At 38.0% G+C, this 23,981-nt stretch overlaps 1 protein-coding gene across 1 annotated transcript in view; it reads right to left on the reverse strand.

The window, feature by feature from the left end:
* LOC130607665 (ubiquitin-conjugating enzyme E2 E2) overlaps positions 1–23,981 on the reverse strand; it is a 210,456-nt gene that overhangs the window by 11,888 nt on the left and 174,587 nt on the right. The window contains exon 5 of the mRNA XM_057424960.1: positions 12,249–12,396. Coding sequence (XP_057280943.1) covers positions 12,249–12,396 — 148 coding nt within the window. The remainder of the gene's footprint in view (positions 1–12,248; positions 12,397–23,981) is intronic.

A 23,981-nucleotide genomic window follows, 5' to 3' on the forward strand; every position in this document is an offset into this window, starting at 1 on the left:
TAGGAAAAAACTACACAAGGTAGAGATGGAAAGACATGGAAGGTCATGAAGACATTCCTTCTGCTAGTATAATATTGTGTCTTACAGTGTTCTACTTGCATGTCACCTTACCTGATGAGTATTATAAAGACCCAAGCAACAAGGATTCCAGCCTTTGAGAATTTTCTGAAATCTTAAAGTTGCAAATGCTCTGCTACACAGAAGGGCCTTTTTCTAAGCCTTGTGCAGATGGAAAAAGCTACAAACAATTTACTAACCAGAGCTCTATTTCTTTATCCTGTATGAATGTGAAATCTTGCAGTACAGCCCATCCTTAAATTACAATTACACCGTACATTTTGCTATTTAAGTAACTGTCTGCTACTCCAGTTAATGCACCTGAACTTAATTTGCTGTGAAAATAGAGATTCTGAAACACACACTGCATATAATTTGTTTTATTTGTTGCCTTTGATAGATTTGCAAACCTGTAAAAAACAAACAACCATTCCTCCTCTCCTGCTGAATAATGTAGAAAATCACCCATGCAAAAAATAGAGACATGTCTCGCAGTAGTGTAAATCATCTCTAAAGGTAGAATCTGAATGACTCAGGAATATTAATATCTGAAATCTTACTCATGAAAGGGAGAGACTAAATGATTTAATAGGTAACATACTTATATCCAGGATTATAAATTCTGCTTTTCAGGACTGACTCTACATTCTTGTTGTGAATCTGTTAGAAAGCCAAATGTAGCAGGCTTCTTTTCAGGAGCTTAAAGAATGTGGAGCAGTGTGATTTCTACGGTGAAACAAGAATAATTGCATTTTAAGAACAGGAAGAAGCAGCCTTAAAAACAGTTGCACTAATGGGGGTCCTGGAGGTGGTCTGTAGGCAGTTAGTAGCATATGGCAAGAAATATGAAAATCTGTCCTTGCCTTCATGTTAAAAAAAGGTACACAGAAAAGAATCAAAACACCCAAACACCTCCTTAGTAAAATGGAAGAATCTGAGGTACAAAAATTCGGCAGGGGTGATGCCAGTTCATTCTAGCTGAGATTTGAGCTATTAGTACTAACTGGGAATAATGAATCTTAGATTAAATTATTATAAGATTAGAGAATGAAGCGTACAAATACAGGTAAAATGTGATGTCTAAATTTATTGTTTTTCTAGTTGCAATAATTTTTCCCTTAAATATATATAGCTCTATTAGTGAGAAAATATATCAGTATGACCAGTTAAGCTCACAGGTGCTGTATCTACTTTGTACAAAAGATTCATATCTATATTGGCTAGACAAAATCTGCATGAAACAAGGAAAATGCATGTCATGATTGTAAATGATTGAAGTGTATTTTGAAAGTAGAAGGCAGTTTACCTTGTATCTTGGAATTCATTCAAACTGAGGTAGGAGTCTATATTTTATATATGAGAAGTAACTAACAGCTGTATTTCAGTACTTCACATTGTTAAGCATTTAACGTCGATGACTTATTTTGGTCTGAGTTCACACAAAGATCTATTATGTGCATGCACTAAATCACCTGTCTTCTCTCTGAGGCATAATAGGCATAAGAAACCTTCACTGGCACGTTTATTGAAAAGAAAATGAATTATATCGTTTTCTATTTGTAGCATACATCACTCATGTGTTTTCTCAAGTACTTTTAATGTAAAGATGGTTAAGGTAAAACTCAGAAACCTTATGGTTCTTGAGCAGAAATGCACAAAATTTTAAAACCCCTGTACATATATTTACACATATATAGCTTCTATAAGCTTCATGCTAAAAAAAAAATATATATATATATCAAAATTCCATGTGTATTTTTTCCAGCTTTACTTCCATTTTGTGATAAGACTGAATTTTGTATGTTCTAGAAGCCCCTTTTGAAGAATAATAAAGATTAGGACAGCTAAAGTTGGCAACAATACTCTTCTCTCATGAGTGCCAATTACATCCATTTACATTTATTTCTTGATACAAACACATAAAGCCTCTTTACTGATTTGGATTTTAGTCAGTCTGATTTAACCAAATGCAATTTAATAAACTGATGGTTGGGTATTTATATGTCTGAAGTTAATTTTTTCTCACCTCATCTTAAATAAAAACAAAATAGGAGTAGAAAACTTATTAAAAAGGACAAGAAATCATTAGCAGCATGGTCAAACCTTTCTCATTTAAGGAACAGTTGAAATCTAACCTTATTTCTTCTAGAAAAAGAAAAAAAGATAAAATAAGATGTGACAAGTAATTTTGTAGAGAAGATTATAAAAAAAGTCTTGTTTATTGTTTTTGTAGTAAGAAAAGAACACAAACGAAACCCCAACACATTTAACAAAAGTTAAAAGGAAGTAGACGCTTCATACACCAAATATTTAAATGCATACAAGATTATAGGGTAGGAATATTAGAAGGTAATTTAGGAAAATTGGAAAAGAATTAGAAAACACACTAGTCATGGCACCACCTAAGTTACCATTGCAAATGTTATTACTGCTCATGCTTCAACACATAATCTGATTGTTAGCTGTGGTTAGGAGGGAATTTCCTCTCCAGTATATAGCTGTATGAGTAATTTGAGGAAATTTTACATTTTTCGCTGAACCACTGAGCAATCAGGAGTTACAGGCAACACACCTGACTGAACTGAGTAGTACTGTTTTTCTTCTAGTAATACTGTTTTTATTCTAGTGATTATTCTTTGTAGCATTACAGATACATCAAACAGAAAAAAGGATAGAGTGCGTGACTGGTATCTGGACCTACACCTAATGACTGCTTCATGCCTTGGATACCATAAAACCCAGATTGCACATTTTATTTCTAAAAACCAGTCTTTATCGTTCACTTTCTAAATGACATAAACCCACCAAATTTCTTATGTGGATAGCTCCAGACACTTTTCAGAGAAAAAATTATTTAAACAGACTGTAGACTTTTGAATCCACAATGGAGGGTTTGAAATTAAGTATTTATAAAAAATCTTACCTCTATAGTTGTGTTAATCTTTTCAGTGATGTCTTGTGAGCCCTGAATAGCCAAAATCTAAACACATGAAAAACCTCTATTCTCACAAACGATGCTCTTCTACCCATAAGGTATTGTCAATGTGCAACTAAAAAGAGCAAAGATTCAGGCCAACATAAACAGTAATCCTGATCCAAGCCTCCTCCCCCTGCACACATAATTAGGAGATATTCCAAGACGTATTTTCCTGAGAACTACCAAAGGGATGACAGTTCACAAATGTTTTTCCTGCTGTTATGATAATCCCCACAGTCATGAGTTCATGTTGAGGGGACTTAGTCAACTGATAAGAACAAGATCTTGTAAATGTTTCATCAGCTCTTTATGGCAAAGCAAATTAATTCTCTTTCAATGCTTACCTATGCGTAATTTTCACATTGTGCTGCTGCATTGCTTGCATTTACATATATTTAATTTCATGTTTATAGAGCACGTCCACAGAGTTTAAGACATATAGGTGTATATGTCTGTAAATATTTAAAGACCAGATATACAGAAGGTCTCTTTCTGGAAGTGCAGAAAGGCTCCTTGTTGGACATCAGATACCTAAATCCCATGGAAGTACTGAAAACCCTGCTAGCTGTCTGCTGGCATCTTTAGGTGCCTAAATGCCTTTAACATATTGGTACTGTGTGTCCAGCTCAGCATATGAAAAAGTGTTTCAAACTATAGAACAGCAATTAGTATTGTATACATACTATAATATAGATAGTATAGTACAGAATCTTTTAAAAGGAATGGAAAGAGAAGCCACTGATAGACTATCAAGATTTTGTAAATCTCAGCTCTAAAATATATGATACCATCAGTCTAAATATGTACGTACTACTTCAATAAATATATAGAAGGTTCTGCAGAACAGGCAGGGGAATATACATTATTTAAAGATAAATAGGTAATTTCTACAAAATAAAACTTTGTTGCAATTGATGAGATTGCTTTGCTCATGCAAATGAAGTTTATGGTGACGGGTTTTTTCCCACGATAATCCCACATTTGATGTTGCTCTGCACTCACTGAGAGCAGAACAAACTCCATCAGTTTTATGCTGCATTTTCCTTTCGTGCTCCTCTAGGACAACATTTTATGACCTATCCATCTCCCATCCATTCTTCTCTCAGTCCAACAGCACCAAGACAGCAGAGCAACCATGCACTACGTTTTGTATTTGCTAAGCAAAAGCCTCCAGAGCAACCTCATTTCATTTGGGAACAACCAAAGGCAGAGATTTTAAAAGGGACAGTAAAGTTATGTTGCAACTTAGAACAAATCAAAAAACATTACTACATGAATTGACTCCTCACCACTCTTTTGTTTACTGTCTCCTACTTGTTTCCATGCTTGAGTGACATGGCATGGAGTATTTTCCTGCTCCAGATACAAAGAGATCATTTTCCATTGTGCTGCAACAGCCCAGAAACCTGCCTGTTTCCTGACAGAGCACAGTATACAAACTCTGAAGAAAAGGGAAAACCAGCTCCGAGCTATGGAATACAAATAACCTCAGACAACAGAGCAATTTCTTTGTCTACATGACCCTCCGATACTTACAAAAAGAATATATGGCAAAATGAGATTATTTTGTTGTATGTCTGAGAGTACTGTGCTGCGACGTTGCACCTGGTAGCCTGTGGGTGCCAGGGAAGAACCAAAGAAGCACGGCTTAGCCAGCCTCATAAAATTCAACAAATTAAATACTGTTTTGCCAACTTCTTTCAGTCATTTTCCAGAATATTCAACACATTTGACAAATCTACTCAAAAATGCTCTGGATTATTACAGAAGGAATATTTATGATTTTCCTGTCTTGTATATGTCTTGACAAAAACGTTCTAAAAGGAGACAAAATATCATTACAACCAGAACAGAATATATTTGGACACAAGAAGGAGTAGGAATCCTTTTTGATAAACTTAACAAAGCTGCTAAATAGAGAGGAAAAAAATCAGATTGGATTCTCCAGTACAGTTTCTGACAGTAGTAAAATGCACAGATTATGGCTTTAAGTATAAAAATTACAAGAATGAGGAAAATGAAAAGTGGCTTATCCCTTGAATTTACTGTCATCCAGAGTTTCTAAATTTACTTCACAACTGGGAGTGAGGGGAAAAGAAGGAATGCTAATTGGGAAGTCTAAAAAACTGCAGAAGGAACATCTGACAGGAACAGGCACTGACAGAAAGCAGCCTCTCCTATGAAGAAGCACCAGATGAGGAGAAACAACATACAGGCTTCTTGTTAGATTGAGATATATAGAAGAACAGAGAGGAAAAAAGGTACATCCAGTCTGTTGAGTGGGGAGGGCCATGGACCTGTTCTTCATTACCTGAGGCTGGGTAGCTTTTTAAAGTCTGAACATGGAAGCCAAACAGCAGAGCTTTGACCACAAGTCAGCCAAATCCTCACTCAGAGCCAAATGCTCCAGCATGGAACATATTTTCTTTTTACAGCTATGTTACATTTTCCTTTATTAAGGTGCCTCAGATTTATTTTTAAACTTTTTTTTTTTTTTTTTTTTAAATTTGGACAGGCTGGCACTTTCAAATCTCTCAATTATTCTGAAAATAGATCTTTTTTTATTGATACAGTGGACATCTATTAGAGTAGTAACATGCACACCAGTATGGTCGGAGCTTATCAGCTAGAAAAACAGAGCTATTCCAGTGGGACCTAATGTTTTGACACATGCTTGCTCTGTAAGTGGCCACGGCAATTCTGGATGTTAACGCCCCTGTACATGAGATGATCAGCCCAAAGCAGAGTCAGGAGAATGGAGTGTGTCAATGGGCATCAAGTCAAAACAAAGACTGGCAGCTTCCTGCTGACTCCTAGTGTGAGAGGTGTTTTCCTGAGAGGGTTCAAGCGAAACTACTTCCCTTAGTCTTTTCCTGTGCAGAAGACAATTCCATGGGTGTTGCAGGCGTAGGAACTCCTGGCAGCGTGGCAAGGGGCTTCCTTAACTGGCCTATCTAAATTTACCTGTCAACATCTTACGCAAATCAGTAGCGACTAAAGAACTGTTATAAACAAGCACTTGGATGAAGCTTAAATTTTCCAAATACTAACGCAAATTCAAAATGTGGATGTGCCCAAAACTGTCTAAACACCAGACCTACCCATGGTGCACTTGTGTTTGTACCTTAGGGCCTCCTTCTGCACCATGGCTGGAGTGATTCCAACAGTGAGCTTTAGGGAATGCCACCGAAGGCAAACCTGTCAAGGGATGGGGCAGTAGCATTGCAGGACAGCAACTTCCCTCTGAGAACGTATACTGCTCGCTGAAAGGGAAATGGACTGAGAAATCCAGACAGCAGGCTAATTCAATTCTTCCCTTCTTAGGTTGCCTGTACTTAAGTCTCCCCACCTACTCTTGTTTTGCAAAGATCCTGTAAACAGATAGCAGGGCAAATACTGTTCAGGTTTTATGGCTTTTCTGCTTATCTTGAAAAGTCACTCTCCAAAGTGCTGTTTCAGATCCAATTGAGGATCAAAGATACACATTAAAATATACTATTGAATCCTTTTCTCCAAACATGACAGAACTGGGATTTTATACCATCAGCAGCAAGAGTATAGAACCTTGTAAACCTTTAGGATAATAACAACCAAAAAAAAGGAAAAAGAAAAAGCAACCATAGCAACTGAATCCCATTTATATAATTTCCTAAATATCAGCACCCTCATGCAGGTGCAGGTAAGGGTGTTAATATTTGTTGGGCAGAAAATTTAGGCAAACCTAAATTATGCCAAACCACATGGATAACTTGTAATTGCAACAGAAAACCAACAATAGCATGCTATCCAAAATTGCCAGTTATATCTACTTTGCAATGAAAACAAAGAAGTTTCTGGGGAAGATAGAGGCAAAACATAAGGATGACTCATATAAAGAAAGCTTGAAAGCATTTCTCATGTCCCTTAGTGAGGCAAGTAAAGATCCCCATAATCTTAGGATCTTGTTTGACTTTGTTTATCTGTGCTTAGATAAAGGTAAGTAATTACAATGCACAGCCACATTACTTAATGTGGGTTAACAAAGTATGAAACCATCCAGTAAACTCATGATTCATGGCAGCACTTGTAAAAAACAGCACATGTACTTCTAACTGAGACACATTATATCTGAAAACCACAATATGTGTGCAAATTTTTTTTAACATAAGCAGTTGACTTTTCAGATGTGCTGAGCGACTGCAACTCCTCTAAAAATTGATGGGGCTCACACCAAAGTAATGTAGCAGTGTCTGTCCAACTCATTTACTCTTCTAAGTACATTTACTGCGAGGACTTGTACACTTCAATCTCAAACTATGTTCACAGCAAGCTGTACACGTAACACCGACCAAACTGTCTCGCACTTTCTGGTGGGTTTAAAGGATAACAAGAGACAAGCAGCTTTACATTGCTAATATAATACACCAAGGAAGTATGTGAGAGCAGTCAGACCAACTAATCTGGCTAATGCAGACCCAGGTGAAGTGGATACTGCTGGTAGCTGTTTGTGCATTTCATTTGCCAGAGGTTAATGCCCTTTTCTAGCAAAAGCTTTTTCTTTCTTTTACTCTCTCTTCCATGTTTTTTTTCTTTTTGCCTTTTTTCCTTTTCCTTTCTCCATCATTTCACTCAGTTGGGTTAGAAAGCAGACAAACAGTGAAAATAACTGGGCTAAGAAAGAAATAACCTTCGATGGGGCTGCCAGTGAGATAGGGACATCCAACAGGAAGGAGTAAATATTTCCACCTGGATGATAGTGATGATAAGCAGGTTAGTCTGTCTGTCTGAGATTCATGCTCCCATGAACTCTGCAGGAGTTGGGCATATTCAGGAAGGATAAGTGTAGTGTGATGCAGGGGCATGAGAGGGCTGTAAGGACGAGACAGGGAACAGAAAGCTTTTCTTATGGAAGGAGGCTAATGGACATTGGTCTGGTTAGTGTGCAGCAAATAACAGGGGGAAAGAGGATGGTTCTTCATTAATACATCAGGAATGAAAAAGAGGAAAACAGTCACGCTATAGGGTAAGAGTTGCTTAAAAACAAGGGGGTATAAATTTCCCATGAGTCAGCTCAGATTAGGAATCGGGCAGAGTTTTCTAAAGAGCAGAGCAGCGAGGCTCTGTAGAGGCTCTCAGCAGTTTCACGCAGTGAAGTGTTCAGCCCAACCGGGCACATTTGTGGGCAAGCAATGCTGCGGCTATTCCCCATCCTGGGCTGTGGCTCTTATGCTCTGCCTGCACCACCGTGCACATCCCCATCACAGGAGCTTGCAGTCGGGCATGGTCTGGCACACAGGGAGAGGGCCAGGAACAGCACTGAAGCATTCAGTTTGGGAAAATAATTTAAGGGATAAAATCCTCACTGACTGTGGAACTTGTGTGTGGGAAAAACAGTAAGGAGCTAGAGGCAGAGAATGACACCAAAAGGAAGAGGTTGGTGTGAGGGAGATGTAGCAGGTTTTGTTCTGATGTCCCAGTCAAGACTTAGCTATGTGTTAGTAAGCAGACATGACTCAATGTTATATTGCTCAGACACTGGGGATGGGGATAATCAGGCCAGCCAAGTTCAGACTTCGAATGTGTGAAGAAGGAGGCCACATGACAAAAAAAGTTGCAGTGCAGCCTTGTTGGTGCTTCAATTTATTTTCTCTGGAGCATTTGCAAGTGAGAATTTTCCTTGGACTCGATAACCTTTGGCGAGGGCATGGGTGGCAATGACCAACTGAGAACAGCAAGCATTTTAAACCACATCAGCATCACCAGCTTTCTAAATATAAAAATAATTAATTTGTTTTCATACTTGAAGCTCAGTAAAGCCACAAAACCTCAGGGGCTATCCACACTTGAAAGCTCGTTTGGATTAAGGCAGTGCGGGAATTCACACTCTCTGGGCTCTGCTAGAATATTTAAAGTACAGTTGACTTCTACTCCAAGTACAAGTTTTTCATTACTTGACTTAACACATTTTCAAAGAGGGGAGTGTCCCCACACAGAGCTACTCTGAAATAACTAACCAGGCACGTAGGCAAGTCCTAGCAGCTAGCACTAAAAGTAAGTATTTTCAACACTCAAGCACAGCACCTATGCGGACTCGCTCACACACTCGGTTTCACACAGATGAATGTACCTGTCCCACTTGGAAGGGTTGCTAATGCACGTGCCAAAATATTTACAGGACTGGGGGCCTGCTTTGTAGAAAGAGATGCATGCTGTGCCCTCGAGTGCCACTTTAAAGAGAAACACAAATCCCTGGGTTGAATGCCAGTGTATCCCATCATCTCTCCCATCTCTCTGATACTATTCCAATTGGCTCCCTTGCACTCCCAGATAATTCACACATGTTCACTCAAACACAAACCCTACGGCACCCCTTCCCCCCATGAAAAAGTAAGCCAGATGTTACAAAATTCAGACATTTCATTAACACAGTTTACTGGCTGATATTGCCAAGCAAAATAAAGACAATTAATAATAATCAGGACTGAAGGGCCCGAGACAGCTTATGAGTAAAGGATTGTATTGCTTGTTTAAAAAGTAAAAACTCGCTCCTGCATGGAGTGATAGGGAACAAAGAGCGGTGATGTATAACCAGGGAGGAAAGAGACTTTCGCCATGGCTTTTGTAGATTACTGTGTGAATGACAGGAGAGGCAGGAGCAAATACCTCTTTTCATTTGCTCAGCCGGTTGGAGAAGAATAGCAGCTCTTGCCAATGAAGCTGCAGCTGTGCTCCAGCTCTGTTTAATCACTGTGTATGACTGAGGGTTAATTAGCTGCCATTCTTACTGCTATTTGTTGTTCTACTGAAGATTTGCATAAATGTAAGACTAGGGGGTAACTGATACTTGATTTTTCCCTTCAGAGTGGCCAGCGGTGGAAAATTTGCCCATCCCAGGTGTTTATGTTTGTGGGAGATTCAGTGTTTCCTTTCCATTTGACCTGATCTCCTTTTGGCTGATGAATGGCGAACAAAGAGTTCAAAGTTGCTTATCAAATCAAGACGCCTGTTGGGTTTTTGCCTTTAGAAAGGAGCAGACTAGTTAGATGAAGAGATGACTGAGGGATTAGAAAATTTTTCCCAGCTGACAGAGAGGAAAATACATATATGCATGTTCCTATATCTGTATATGTACATATATATGCGATATATTTAAGTGATAGTCATCTCAGTGATATGTATGTGATCTATCCGTCCATCCATCCATCCATCCATCCATCCATCCATCCATCATCACATCCAATCTGGATGGCAAGGAACCAATCATTTGTTAACGATAAAATGTCATTAAAAATTAAGGGAAGAGTCAGCACAACCAGAACAAGATGTAGCATATTAGGTAATATGCTGAAAAGTAAGAAGTTGTAAGATTTTGTAAGTCTGTTGGACGTAGCTAACATTCAAAGTTCACTTTTTAATAAAAAAAAAAGTATTTAACATGAAACAGGCAATTTCAACAGAAGGCAAAAATTACTCAGCAGTTCACAGCTACCTGCCAGCAATGCCTCATGAGAGGGAAGTTCACAATATAAATTAAGAAATTGCATTAATTCCTCACAAAATCATAGTAAAATTTTAACATGAATCGGTAACAAAATCCCAACCTAGTTTGCAATTAAAGAGAACATTTGAAAATGAAACATCATAATTTTTTTTTTGTTTACTATGATCAGGACAATGATTATAGCTGCTAACCAAAAAACTAAAGAGAAGAGTAACTTCTCATTTTTAGTATGTTAACTTGTGCATAGGATGATATAGAATGGGTAACTCAGTGTTCCCCTTAAACACTTGGTCTGCTACAACTGTTGTTGACAGCCTCTGTAAAATAGCCTAAGGGAAAGAAAAAGACTGAGACGCAGAGGTAGTAGATTTCTAAATTTCAAATCACTGCTGGAAGGTGGCTTTCAAGTTGACTGTATCCCTCTAAAGAGAGGTGACCATAAGAGAGCACAGAGTTATTGACAGTTTCTAAATCCCAACACAGCTTTGTAGCGTCTCTGTCTCTTCACCTGGTCTCTAAGATGCATTAGCAGATATTAATTTTCTTTTCTTTATACTTCTATTATCAATCCACCTGACTTCCTACAGACACCTCTGCATATTTTGGGGTAGACACTACCAGAAATCAATCTTTCAGATTCAGAGATGCAAAGAGCATCTAATACACCTGAAACAAATGTGCCTGAAATGGTAACACAGGGCTTAATAGTGCTCCAAGCTCTTAGATGGAATGAACACTATGGGTTTTAATGCTATATAGATTAACAAACCCACATGAAAATAAAGACAATTGCATTTTTTACCACTTTCACCTTACTTTGAGCTTTGAAATATTCCAATCTTCTGTTATAGCTTTTGATTCTGCCCTGATTACACAAGAGTCTCACATGTAGCTTTTTGCAAAGGAATTTTTAGCCCTTTGGGTATGGAGAAAACTTTAAAACCAGGAAGCTTACTTAAAGGTTTAAAAACTACATGGCAAATTAAAAAAAATATTGACATGTACAACAAAAAGCAAACCAGCACCAACCCTCACAACATGTAAACAGATCACTTCATTTTTCTTTAATGATTCTTTAATAATTTCTATATATTAAGATTTTCCAACATTACAGTCAGAATCACCCACTGGTAAACCAGGTATGAGAAAGTGAAAATTACAGATCTAGTGGTCAATGGCAGAAAACAAATGTAAAAGAACTGAGGGGAGAGGTTAAGTGCTATGCTAGTTAATAAGAATGACAGCTTGCTTTGAATACTCACACTGGCTGTCCAGGATATTGAATAAACCTAATTTAAATTAATTTTCATTATTTGTAAAGTCTGTGTTAGACATCTATCATTGTCAGTACTATTAATATTCTTTTCAGAGACCATATTATCAGCATATTTAAATGAAAGCTTTCCTTTTCAATATTTATTAACTCATTAATATTTCTTAGTACTAATATCCTGGTTGTAATGTCCAAATTACTGCCTAGTACACGGTATTTTCTACTGATTAAACTTTCTGAATTAAACGATTTTTATTCCCAAGTACTAAAAATGCATTTGAGCTCCTGAAATTGTGCTTTATTTCTATACTATGTCTTAATTTCAAGGAAAGGCATATAAAATTCACATTTTTGTCTTTTTTTTTAGTAGGTCATAGTAAAACAGTGCACTGATCATGTCCTAGTAGTTGACTGAATATGAACTGTGAATGAATGTGCATGTGAACGTTAATTCATCTTACCTGGGTTGCAGTCTGTGAGGAGGGAGCAGATGGAGAGGAGGACTTTAGAAATGGTTAATGCCGGACTCCAGTTGTCTTTTAAAATATCCAAGCAGATGACGCCTTGGCTGTTAATGTTACAGTGGTAGATTCTTGTCCGAAACGTTACCTAGAAAAGACAGTGTGCCTAAGTACAATAGTGTTCAAGCCAATAATTACACAATTAGTAAGCAATTATATTCTGCCTTCCTGGTTGAAACGACAGTGCTTTGCTAGTGTCAGTTAAAGACTGGGCAAGATATGGATATTCATAAGAAAATAAAGTCTGCCTCTTCCACCTGTGGCCAGCAATGGAACTGGTTTGTGCAAGGTGAAAATGGGACATGTTTCCTGAGTTCCTTCTTGCCTCATCGATCTCATTATTTCTGTATTCCAGCCCGTGATCTGGACAATGTTCACAACTCAGGCCACAGCTACTTCACACTTTGAAGGGAGCCAGAAATAAGATAGATTCTGCCAACGGCTTAATATGTTCATTTTTTCACCCAATAGATTAAGCTAGAAAAAAAAGTGGAGGCATTACATCAGTACCTTTGGAAAAAATAAAGTGAAATGTCTTTGAGAAAGGCTGCTCAAATAAAGTGCTTTTATTTCCAAATTTTAAATTACAGATGAATCAGTAGGATTGCTTACAAACATATTTTGGTAGTTAATTTTGAGGTTTTCTGTATCCATTTTATACTGTTTCGTAGGTTATCCTATATGTAACAAAACAAGGAGAAGATTACTTCTTTTAGTCTAGAATGATGTGCTTCTGCTTCAAGTTGAAGATACAGGCCATTTATTTTAAAAGAAGTTCAGCTATGAAGGTCCAGTCCTAGTCCTCTGAACTTTGTAGTTTGAATGAATACTAGGGCTACTGCATATGAAGGGACAATATTAAAGAAACACCTCCTGGGAGTCAACAAGGACTAATTTCTCCACCAGTTCTACTCAAATGACAAGTCAGATCAGATGGTTTTAATGACATCTTCATAACACCTAAAATGAAGATGTACAATTTCAGAGTTCTACCTAACCCTGACAACAGGGAGGCTGACTAGGCAGAAGACAACAATAGGCAAAGCACCCTCCAATTTAAGAAAGCTGGGCTCTTCACTAGAGTTGGACAGTGCTAGTAACTGAGAGTGCTTATGCACACTTATGAATCTCCCTGATCTACCACACAGACAAACCCATGTCTGGAGAGTAATGGAAACTGTTGGCAGGCATGACCCTGTTCTGATTTTATTGAATATCAGAAATCTCAGCAATTTCAGTGTGACTGAGATCAGGCCATTTATGAGTAAGCAGAAGAGAGGATACAAGTGAAATACACAGTACCTGGTTTAGTCCTATTAGAAAACACCCATTTTTAACACACTGAAAAAAATCTTCCCCTTTAGATTAAATCAGGCAGCTTTGACAAAATAATAGAAAGAAAAGGTAGTAGATTTCAGGTATTAAATCACTACATTCAACAAGAAACACATTTTCTTATAAGTACTTTCCCACATAAATCTGGGAAAGCACTTTTGGAGCTCACTGTCATGCACCAGTGAGTTCTGTAACAAAGATCCCAACAAAGCAAGTTAACCAGTTTTTAAATGCATCTATGTCTAAAGGCATTGCCAATTAATAGGATAATTTAATACTTTGCCACTCCATACCCTACATATTTGTAGGTTCTTTCCTTTCTTCCCTCTCAGTTGTGGTTTCATTTATTGTTTTCCAGCCTAAGTGCTTTACTTCTAGGCTTTTTATGAGAATTTAAAATATTTTTGGCACAATGAGCTAAATTCATCCAAATGCTATAGGCAGATGATCTCTTCCCAACCCCCATTTGGAGTCCAAGCACATGCGGCATTTGGAGTGAAGGAAGTCTTCCGCAGGATCAAGAAGATAGCATTTTGGGATTAAATCACATGTTCATCTACAAAGGGACTATATTTTGAATAAGGAGGGTTACAAATACAGGAAAGTGGTAAACTAGCTTACATAAACTACATGTTGAAAGTGTCCACAAAGGGAGCTGGTGTAGAGAAGCATCCTGTGAATTGTAGATCAGTGCTCATTAAGTCCCCAGATTAACTCCAGGCACTTTTATACTTGAGATACAAGAAAATCAGGGAATGCCTCTTAGCAGCATGTCCCAGGACTTAGGCAAACGCTTTAGCATCCATTTAATTTCCAGTATCATATGCTTACTTCACAGAACACTTTTCGGAATAAAGTTTTTGCTTAATTATTTTTCCTCAGCAAAGGTGCTTTCCCTGATGAAAAGGTGCTTCCATGATGAAAAATCTTACGACTTTATTCAGTGGTATCTGAATACACTGAGTAGTAAGATATATTTTCCCCAAATGTAGGGGAAACACACTGGATCCATTGCACAGATTAAATTATACCCTCTAAATTACTTATAGACAGGTCAGTCTGAGCTTGTAACCTGCTTAAAAGAAGGCCATCAATTTCAGCCTATATTTTAATCTGTTTCGCTGTCAACTAAGATGACAGATATGTTGTCACATGTTCCCCTGCTGCAGTTGCTTTTAAAGCATTGAAGCAAGGATATTGGGAATTCAGAGAGCCACTGGGATTAATGGAGGTTGCTCATGTCTTTTAGAAGCTGTTCAACACTCCACTGCCATCTTAGGTTGTCTGGTGGACAAATACAGGTGGGCTACCCTGTTTGTAGTTGTAGCTATTGTTAGCAAATACTTAGACCTGAAATGCAGCATTTTTTCATGATGAGCACATCTTAAACCCGTCATGCTGAGGAAGGCACCCACTCGTGAGATGAGGGCTGCTGCTTTTCACTGACAAGTATGTTACTGGCTCGCCAAACATGCCAATGCACTTTAAAATGCCTGCTTAAATACAGAGACCTTCTAATGGCAACATATCAAAATTTTCAGAATTTCAAAAGAAGCTGTATTAACAACAGTCTTAATACGCTGGGAACCATGGACTGATGGTGGCAGGTAACGATGTTTTATCTCAAAGCAGCGCAGAGTACAACTGGGATAACATATTGCTTTCTTCATCCAGGTATTGCCTCAAATTGCAGATAATGTGGCAAATGCTGACATGTAACTTCCTGGATATTGTTTACCATACCCACATTTTGAAGCTATGCAGGGTCATTCTCATGATATGTGTGGAGAGAAACCAGTTGGTAATATCATTCCAGGGGAGCTACATTTTCTTTATTATGGTCATAATTTTACCTTTGATGACACTTAAATGGTTCCTATAAATGATGCACTCTAATTCTATTTATCCCCTAATGAAAACTCCTAAACAACCACATGCAGGGGCTCAAGGGACTTTGTGGGTGTATAGAAGTTATCCTCAGACAACTGAATGGTAGAGGAGTAATTTATTTTCTTTTTTGAAAGGTAAGTGTCCCCTATGGATTTTATTCTCTTTGATTCTGCTGTTTTAAGAGAGTATCTCATTTTTGCTGAATAAAAGTGCAGGGCAGGAAAATGTGAATTACAGGAAATAGTGAAAAATGGGACTATCTTCTGAAAACTGTAAGAGTTCTATAAACAAGCTTTTGAAAGGTAATAATAAGGAATTTATATTAAGTTTTTGAAGTAAACAATAATAAACTCACTCATTTACTGCTGATTGCTAAACCCTTCTGAATACTGTAAATCAGAATTAAATAAATAAACCACCCCTTTTAAACAGGCTCTAAGAAGAAAATGATGTTATCTGAAAAAACTATTAGAGAGAAAAGAAGTACATGTAAAACTATGGCTGACTGCTCACTGAATAAGTTTTAGAACCAAAAACCCACTGCTTATAAAACCTGGGTAGAGTGAATTGAGATGGATTTCAGTTGAGCAAGTGGAGGCAACCAGTTGTAGGCAAGATAAATCACTCCTGGATCTCAGAGTGATTTTAAACACCAGTTTTCCAGCATGATGTAGTTCTAAAATCACTCACTATCTCTCTTTTGCACCAAATGTTCCTATATGAGGTCTAACCCCAGACAATGGAGCATTGGCATTAACGTGAATGACCTGCTTAACCTTCGCTGTGGGATTCAGACAGGTGTCTGTGTAGGGAAAGATGAAAGATTCCCAGAGTCAACAGAGGAATAAACAAAACCAACCCCTTTTGCTTGGCCAACCCTGGAAGCAGGGCAGAAATCCCAGGGCTCTCAACCCTGCAGTTTTGGGAAGTCCCTTTCAAAGTCTTTAACTTCTTACAAGGATGTAATCCTGCATGCATGCCTGAGATGAAACTTCTGTCTTCCTCAAATATTCCCCAGGAGCTTTGTTTTAATAAAACTTTAGTGACACTACTTGAAGTGGAAGAAGCTATACTGCATACAGGAAAGGTTATAAACATATTAAAAAATAAGATGCTATTTATGATGATGTTCATGGAGCTCAAGATGGGGTAAGCAGTTCCAGTCTCAGTTTGTCAGACTTTGTGAGCAATAGATTTGTGTGGTCCAATAGAGAGAATAATAAAAACAACATCAGGCCTTTAGTCTATTGGAAAAATACTCTAAGCCAATGTAAATGAAAAATATCTATAGCTCTGAGTGACACAATGTTCATGCAGTAACCAATTACATTAATTAGCATCCTCAAATTTCTTGCAGAGTGCACTACATTTTATCTATACCCAGCACTGAGGCTGCCTTTCACAGACAAGGTGGTCCCTGGTTTTGAACCACGGATTTGTAGTATGCACATGAACAATTGTTGAGATACTTAGTAGACTACCACAGAAAGTGCATTACAAATGACTGACTACATGATGCTCACTACTAAAGAGCACAATCTAAATACATGCAAAGAAATGAACTTCAGCCAGTTCTTAAACTTGCTCACACCTAATTTCAATTGGCAAGGAATAGCTATAGTTTATTTTATCGAGGAAAATGTCACCTGCATTACCAGGAAATATGAAATTGTAATTAATTTTGCTTGACCTACAGAGAAGTCTGATATGCAGACTACTTTAGGTTTCTGTGGCAAAATGCACCATGAGAGAGATAGGTAGCCAGAAGTGACAGCAATTTAAATGGGATATAATAGCAACGACATGAGTTAGCCTTTAGTATTGCTGAAAGTGAGACAGTATGCAGTGTGAATAATTATTCATCATATTCATGGTAATTACAAAGTTGAATAACTACTCACACTGTCTCATTGAACAGATTGTAGCAGGGGAAAAACAGTTTGAATAAGCACAGCAATATTAAAAGGGACCTTGATAATCTTTGATGTACCTGAGAGGGCAAATAAAAAATTACCCTGAACTGTATAATTTTCTTCAAATAAAGGAAAAACAAGAGAGAACAAGGGAAATGGATTACTGTTTGGGTAGGGACATGCAGGATAGAAACAATATTGTAAGATTCAAGGCATCAAAAGCTTTCTCTGACAGTCAATATCAGTTTTTGTAAAATGATTTTGATCTAATCAACATAACCTTTCTTACAACTAGTAATTCCATATGGAAAGTTAGCAACAAAGTCCTTTTATAGAGATTAAATTTATTTCTTCAAGATTTACTGGCCATTTAATAAAGTAAATCCTCCCTTTCGTAGTTTAAGGCACACAGGCTGTATTGCCCTACATGCATGTCTCTTTGAGGTCACTAGAGTACTCCTTCACTTTTGCTTTAACACAATCCAGCTCTTCTAACCTAAATATGAGGAAGCCTAGCACATAGAAACACTTTTATTCTGAATGAAAAAGATCTCGTATCACAGGTGAAAGGCAATATCTGGTGTTCACTGTTCTTCCTAACTCTGCTATGTTTCTGTAAGGAGGTGCACTAGTGTTCTCAAGCAGTGGAGGCAGAGGCAGATGTGGCAGGCACAGGGCTCTGGGCACAGAGCTGCCGGTCAGTGGGCCACGCAGGCAGGCTGTGTCAGGTACTTCAAGTCCTAAGCTTTATTGTAAGTAACCTGGGTCTTTTTATCCTCACCTAATTTTAATAGCCTTTGGGTATTTAGGTGCTCCCTACATGAGAAGTTCTAGGCAGACTGACCTCAAACCTGTAGTTTTCTGTCCTAATCAGTTCATCTGCTCTTATTCTATAGTAATAATGTACATAAAATTCTTTCTCTCACGTCTGCATATACATCTGTTTGTAAAAGAGGACAAGAAAGAATGTTGATCTATGATGTATTTTTGGATCATGTGGATTTTATGCAGTAGTAAAACATGTGTGACATGGCAGAATTATGTAGTTTCTGAAACTTCCAATAGACATTACAAGTCCTCTTTTGAAAATATATTTGACAAGCAGTATGCAAACCACTGCTGTAAGGCAGAAGATATTCTCCGTAAGATGCCTCTACAGTCCCTTTTGAGGAGCTTTGTGTGCTGGGTATTCATAGGAAATAGGAATAAATTATGAACCACCTAAGTTTTGGAGAGAGAAACCAGAAAGAGTTTACTTGGATAGGGCCAATTGCATCAAGACTAAATAAATCAATACAAATGACTGCTATAAATTAGTATATTAAAAACGGAGAGCAAAAAAAGAAGGCTACTCATTAGAAGAAATGGCAATTCAATTTGGCAATTACTAGAAAAATTATCAGATAGCCGAATTCCAAGGAAATCTCAGAGATTTACATGGCTCACCCTATCAACTGTGACTTTTCAATTTATTCACAATAAAAAGTAGTTACTGATTCTTTCTTCAGCTTAACATATTTCTGCTGGCATCTCTGTCAACCACTTTACACCTCTATGATTCTGTTATTTTGATAGACATTAAAGTTTCTTCAGAAGCCACCCGTCCAGAGCTCTGTACTGCTGCATGCTGCCCTATAGGTTCAACATTACCTGAAGATACAGGACCTATGGAACAGACTGAGTTTCATTGTAGGTGCTACAAGCGTGGGAACCGCATGCTACAGTTCTGACTGGAAAGAGCCGCCCTGAGAAGAGCAGGACTGAGGCTCATACTGCTAGCTCTGACAACAGTGTGCTGGTGGTAGATTGTCCATTTCTGCCTCTCAGACACTCCTGCTCATCTGATTTCTGCCCACAGCCACCCAAAGGCTCTGCTTGCTGGGAAAGCCTGCCAATTGCATTGATTGTCATGGATGAAGGATCCACACAAGCTGCTCTCAGCAAGAAGATGTAAATAGCAAGGCTGGCTGAAGGACAAGGGAGTGCGGAGGCACAGCAAGGGGGCTGGGGAAGGCAGCCTTGTGGGAATGTGCCAGGTGAGGGACCAACAGACGATCAGGAGGAGGATGGGGAGGGCAGGAGGCAGCTGAGAAAAGCTGAGAGCAGCATAGCACAGCACAGCACTGAGGGCTAATGTGATGTGACAGAGGCTATGAGAGAAGTATGATGAGGCAAATGAACATAAGGGATAACGGTGCCAGGAGACCACTGCATTTGAAGCCTAGCCAAATGATGGCAGTATCGGGGGCAGGGCTGGAGAAGAGAAGGTAGACAGAAGCTTGTATTAACTGCAACTGAGTTGCAACTGGTTGCAAATAGCGATGATCAAATAGGCTGTACTTCAGGTCGAAAGCTTCAAATTCAAATTGTATTAATAGCGATATATGGAAGTTAAAGTGTGGGTCAGCCTTGTAAGGTTCATTTTAACAATTTAGGTTAGAAATAACGGCATGCTTATTTCTCCTCACCTATTCTTGTAAGCAGTGTTTTCCTATTACACTGCAAATAAAAGTGTCCTTAGCAGCTAATCACATATAAAAGATGTGGAAAAGTAGAGTGGAAGCCAGAAAGAAAAAGAACTGCCTCTTGTACATGAGGCTGAACTTATGAAATAGGTAGAAAGTTTCTACCACAGGAGAAGGATTCCACATAATGATATTTAGTGCCTAGAGATCAGTACAATCTGACAATTACATGTAAAAAATGAAGACATGATTAATATTCTATAGACACCGCATTATATTTACAAAGGAAAAAGACCTCCTTGCAGCCCAGCCATTGATTTAAACCAGCTAAGCTTTCAAATGCTGAGAACAATTTTTCAGTCAGTTGATAGATCTAGGAGATTTATAAGGAGGAAATGGAGTTTTCTGTTATTTTAATTTTGATTTAAAGGTGATAGAGCATATTGCAGCTTTCAAGTCTTTCAAACCATTTTTCAGTCATCTGAGATTAAAGTCCCTAGCAAGATTAATTGTAGTGTTGGGATTAAGAGATTTTATAAATTACTCAAATTCAAAAAAAAAAAGCTAGCAGAGTACTAGGATAATGATAGATACATCCATATTGTATCAGCTACAGCTAAATTGAATTGACACTGTAATAGACTGAATGCGGTCAAATATGAGAAGTTATTAATAAACATTATTCTTAATGAAAACGTAGACACCACTGCACTGACAATTCCTGGGGGTAAAGTCTTCTTGAAGAGCATTCATTTTTCTACAAATACTTGTATGAAAGACTGTGGTATAGCTTCCTGATTTGTCAAGGCTTCCTGCTCCAGAGGGACAATATGCAGGGCAATGAAATTATTGTCCTCCCTTCAATCACTATAGTGCACATAAAGATACAGTGTAAATTTGTTGTGATAGCTAAACTTTAAAGGACCTCAGATCAAAAGTTTGCATACTTGGGGAATTCACTGATTTCTTATGCAGACTGAGGACAGAAACTGAGCTGAAATTCTTGCTGTCAGATCAGGCTGACTAAAAGATGTGATATCCCCTATTCATATACATATCTGTATATATACATATACACAAATACACCCACACATATACACACCCACACACCACAAGAGACATCTATCTACGTGTAGCTATATATCCCATTCAATATCCCAGAGAAAGAGACAGTGGAGAAGAGAGAACTTTCCTTTGTTAAAGCCAAGGGGTGAACTGTCTGAGTCCATTAAGGATGAAAGGAAGACAGCAGGAAAAAAAGATCTTAATGGGATTTCTGAAAAAGGTTGAGGGGTCATTAAGGCACTGGAGAAATGTAAGATTATTTCCTTGGCAGGCCATCTAAGTATTTTTATTCATTTCTTTAAGTGGCTGTTCTGAACAGGGCACAGCTTTCTCTTTTCTTCAGCCCACTTCACTTGGAAGGTGAAGATGCTGTATTTTTGGGCTGAAGTGAAACCTCAACTTGTGACCAAGTCTGAAGCTTCAGCAGCAACTGGCCTTTAGCAGAAGGTGAGATTATGCCTACACCTATGCCTCACTTTGTTCCATACCTTCCTCCCGTCTGGCATCTCGTAAAAACAATGTGATACTTAGGACACAGCTGGAAAGAGAACAGCGATTCTTCAGGCTGCCCACTTTCTTGCTGACTCAGCCAACTGGGCGCTCAGCTAATTTCTGCAGTGCCTTTGAAGCTTCCTCACAGTAGAGCTGAGGAAATACTTTTAATTGATTAGAGCCTCCCACAAAGCCAAAGGTAATTTGTCAGTTCTCAGATGAGCTCTTCTAAAGATTGTGTTTTCTGGTAGTAGAGATAAATTGGCGTTAGTGCGGGATGGGCCCTCCATCACTCCTACTGCATCAGTCACACACAGATAAACTGGTCTCGGGGAAGAACAACTCCCTCCTCTGCATGAGAGTGCAGCAGTTGCGAGTGAAGCCAAATGCCATTGATTTAAAAGGAAAGCAGAGCTGAAAGGGTCAGTGACCTCTGGCTTGGAAAATCTGGATTCCAGTTTCAAGGCATGAGACAAAGTTGAAAGGCTGAAACAGACTGACTTCAAAGGGGAAAACAATGAATATCATGAGAGCAAATGATATTCTTTACCACATGGTATACTCTCTTTTGGTGAAGAATAGCTTAATTTGATATTATGCTTAACTTCAAAGAGACACTGACAGGTAAAAACAGACAAAAAGATAACGATGGTCCTGTAGGAGAAAGACTAGTTGGTACAACCTGATGGCAGTGATGCTTGACTATACAAAACTAGGAATGTGAACTGGACCACACAGTTTAATTAGGGGATGTAATAATAGAAATAAAACTTGAAAATCTTAGGAGGATGTTGAAGGCCACAAAGGTGTAAAAACTGAACACATAAAAATGAAAGTTTTGGATGGATACTTTTTTCTCTGTTTAAATAAAACCTGAACAAGTGTGTGATTCAGTGTCTTTTATGTCATAAAGACAATGTGGGAAGCAGGCTAACTATCTAGAAGAACAAACTGAAATTACTTCATACATTTGTTAAAAAATGCCCCAAAATGTAAGTCAAACATCTTTCTCCATGTGCAAATGTGCTCTCAGATGTTTAACTTTATTTTAATTAATGTTTTCCAATATGCAGCAGGTTCCTAATGATCAGAATAGGCATGAATAGTATTTATAGAAGGAACCTGGATTGCTTAGAAAATACTGAGAACTTTGTATAATACAAACCAAACAATAGATACACCATAAATGTATTTAAATAATAATAATAAAAATAAAAGACACTTATCCAGAACCTACTTTCAATATATTTTTCTTGTTTTAAAAATTATTTTACTTTTCCTAACATCCATGTGCAATATATGCATGCACAACAGCAGAGTGCACAACAGCTGACACTGAATAAGGAAAAGGAATTGTGGAAATCTTTCTGCAGATTTTAATACACTTTGGATTAGGCCCTTTAAGAGTAACTATGTTATGTGACAGGGGCATTTGCTTTTGGAACCTCAGGCTGGGTCAAGTAATTGCATCTGGGAAATACGGTTTCTGCTTCTTCCCAGGTCTTCTGTGGTCATGTTTTTGGAAGATCAATTTTGACAGTACTCATTTAAATGTTTCCTTACTTCATAGTAAAACTGGGATGAAAATGGCCTACAGAAGTCTCAGGAGTAATTTATAAATTCAATCATAGACAGAAATCTGAATTGGACCCTTTCTACTATGTACTTACAGGAAGGTAATCTTGCCAACACTCAGGAATACATTTTATGTCTTTCTCAGTACATTGCACAGTCTTGTACTTTATACTTTTTAAGACGATAGAGCCATAAGGAGTGGGACTATTCTTAGAAAAAAATCTAAGATGATCTATTCCCATAACCCTAGGACCCATGAACATATTTTGAGAACAGCACTGATTATCACAAGTTTTGTGGAGAAGAAATGTCCGTATCCAGTGACACATATAGTGCTATACAGTGAGGTCATATATTACAGTCCACATACTCACTACCTTTGTTTTGCTGGAAATGAGTATGTGGAGAACATACTTAACTACCGTATCTCAACAATACCGACTGGCAGCAGCTACCTTATGACACTCATCTTTCTATGATGCTTTACTAAACAGATTCCCCAAACTATTTTACCTATGAATCAGTATCATAGGGTCTGGAAAATAGGTGTAATGAAATAGCAACAGTTTGAGAGATCCTACAGCAGGACTGAAAATAGGGGTCACTTACAGCAGTGGCTGAAGTGAATAGAATAAGAATCCATGTGTACAAAATATGCTAGCAGCATTCAGTTGTATCTGACATTAGTCCCCTGTGCTCATGTACTCATTACTTTCTTGCAGATAACAATTTCCCTCATCACAAATACTGGCGTTTTAGTAATACAATATGCCATCATCAACTCTCTCATCCTTTATCAAGCAGTACATTTTCATATGATTTATATGGACACATTTCTTACAATGACAATTGGCATCAAGATAAAGGCAGACAAACAAAATTATTACAAAGCAGAAGAACCTCCTCTTTGCTTGATATTTCATTAATAAGTAATGCAC

This window comes from Pezoporus wallicus, unplaced genomic scaffold (assembly GCF_028554395.1).
Source record: "Pezoporus wallicus isolate ANWC-B61680 ecotype Strahan unplaced genomic scaffold, APGP_CSIRO_Pwel_v1 contig_3181, whole genome shotgun sequence".
In the NCBI taxonomy this organism is placed as follows: Eukaryota; Metazoa; Chordata; class Aves; order Psittaciformes; family Psittacidae; genus Pezoporus; species Pezoporus wallicus.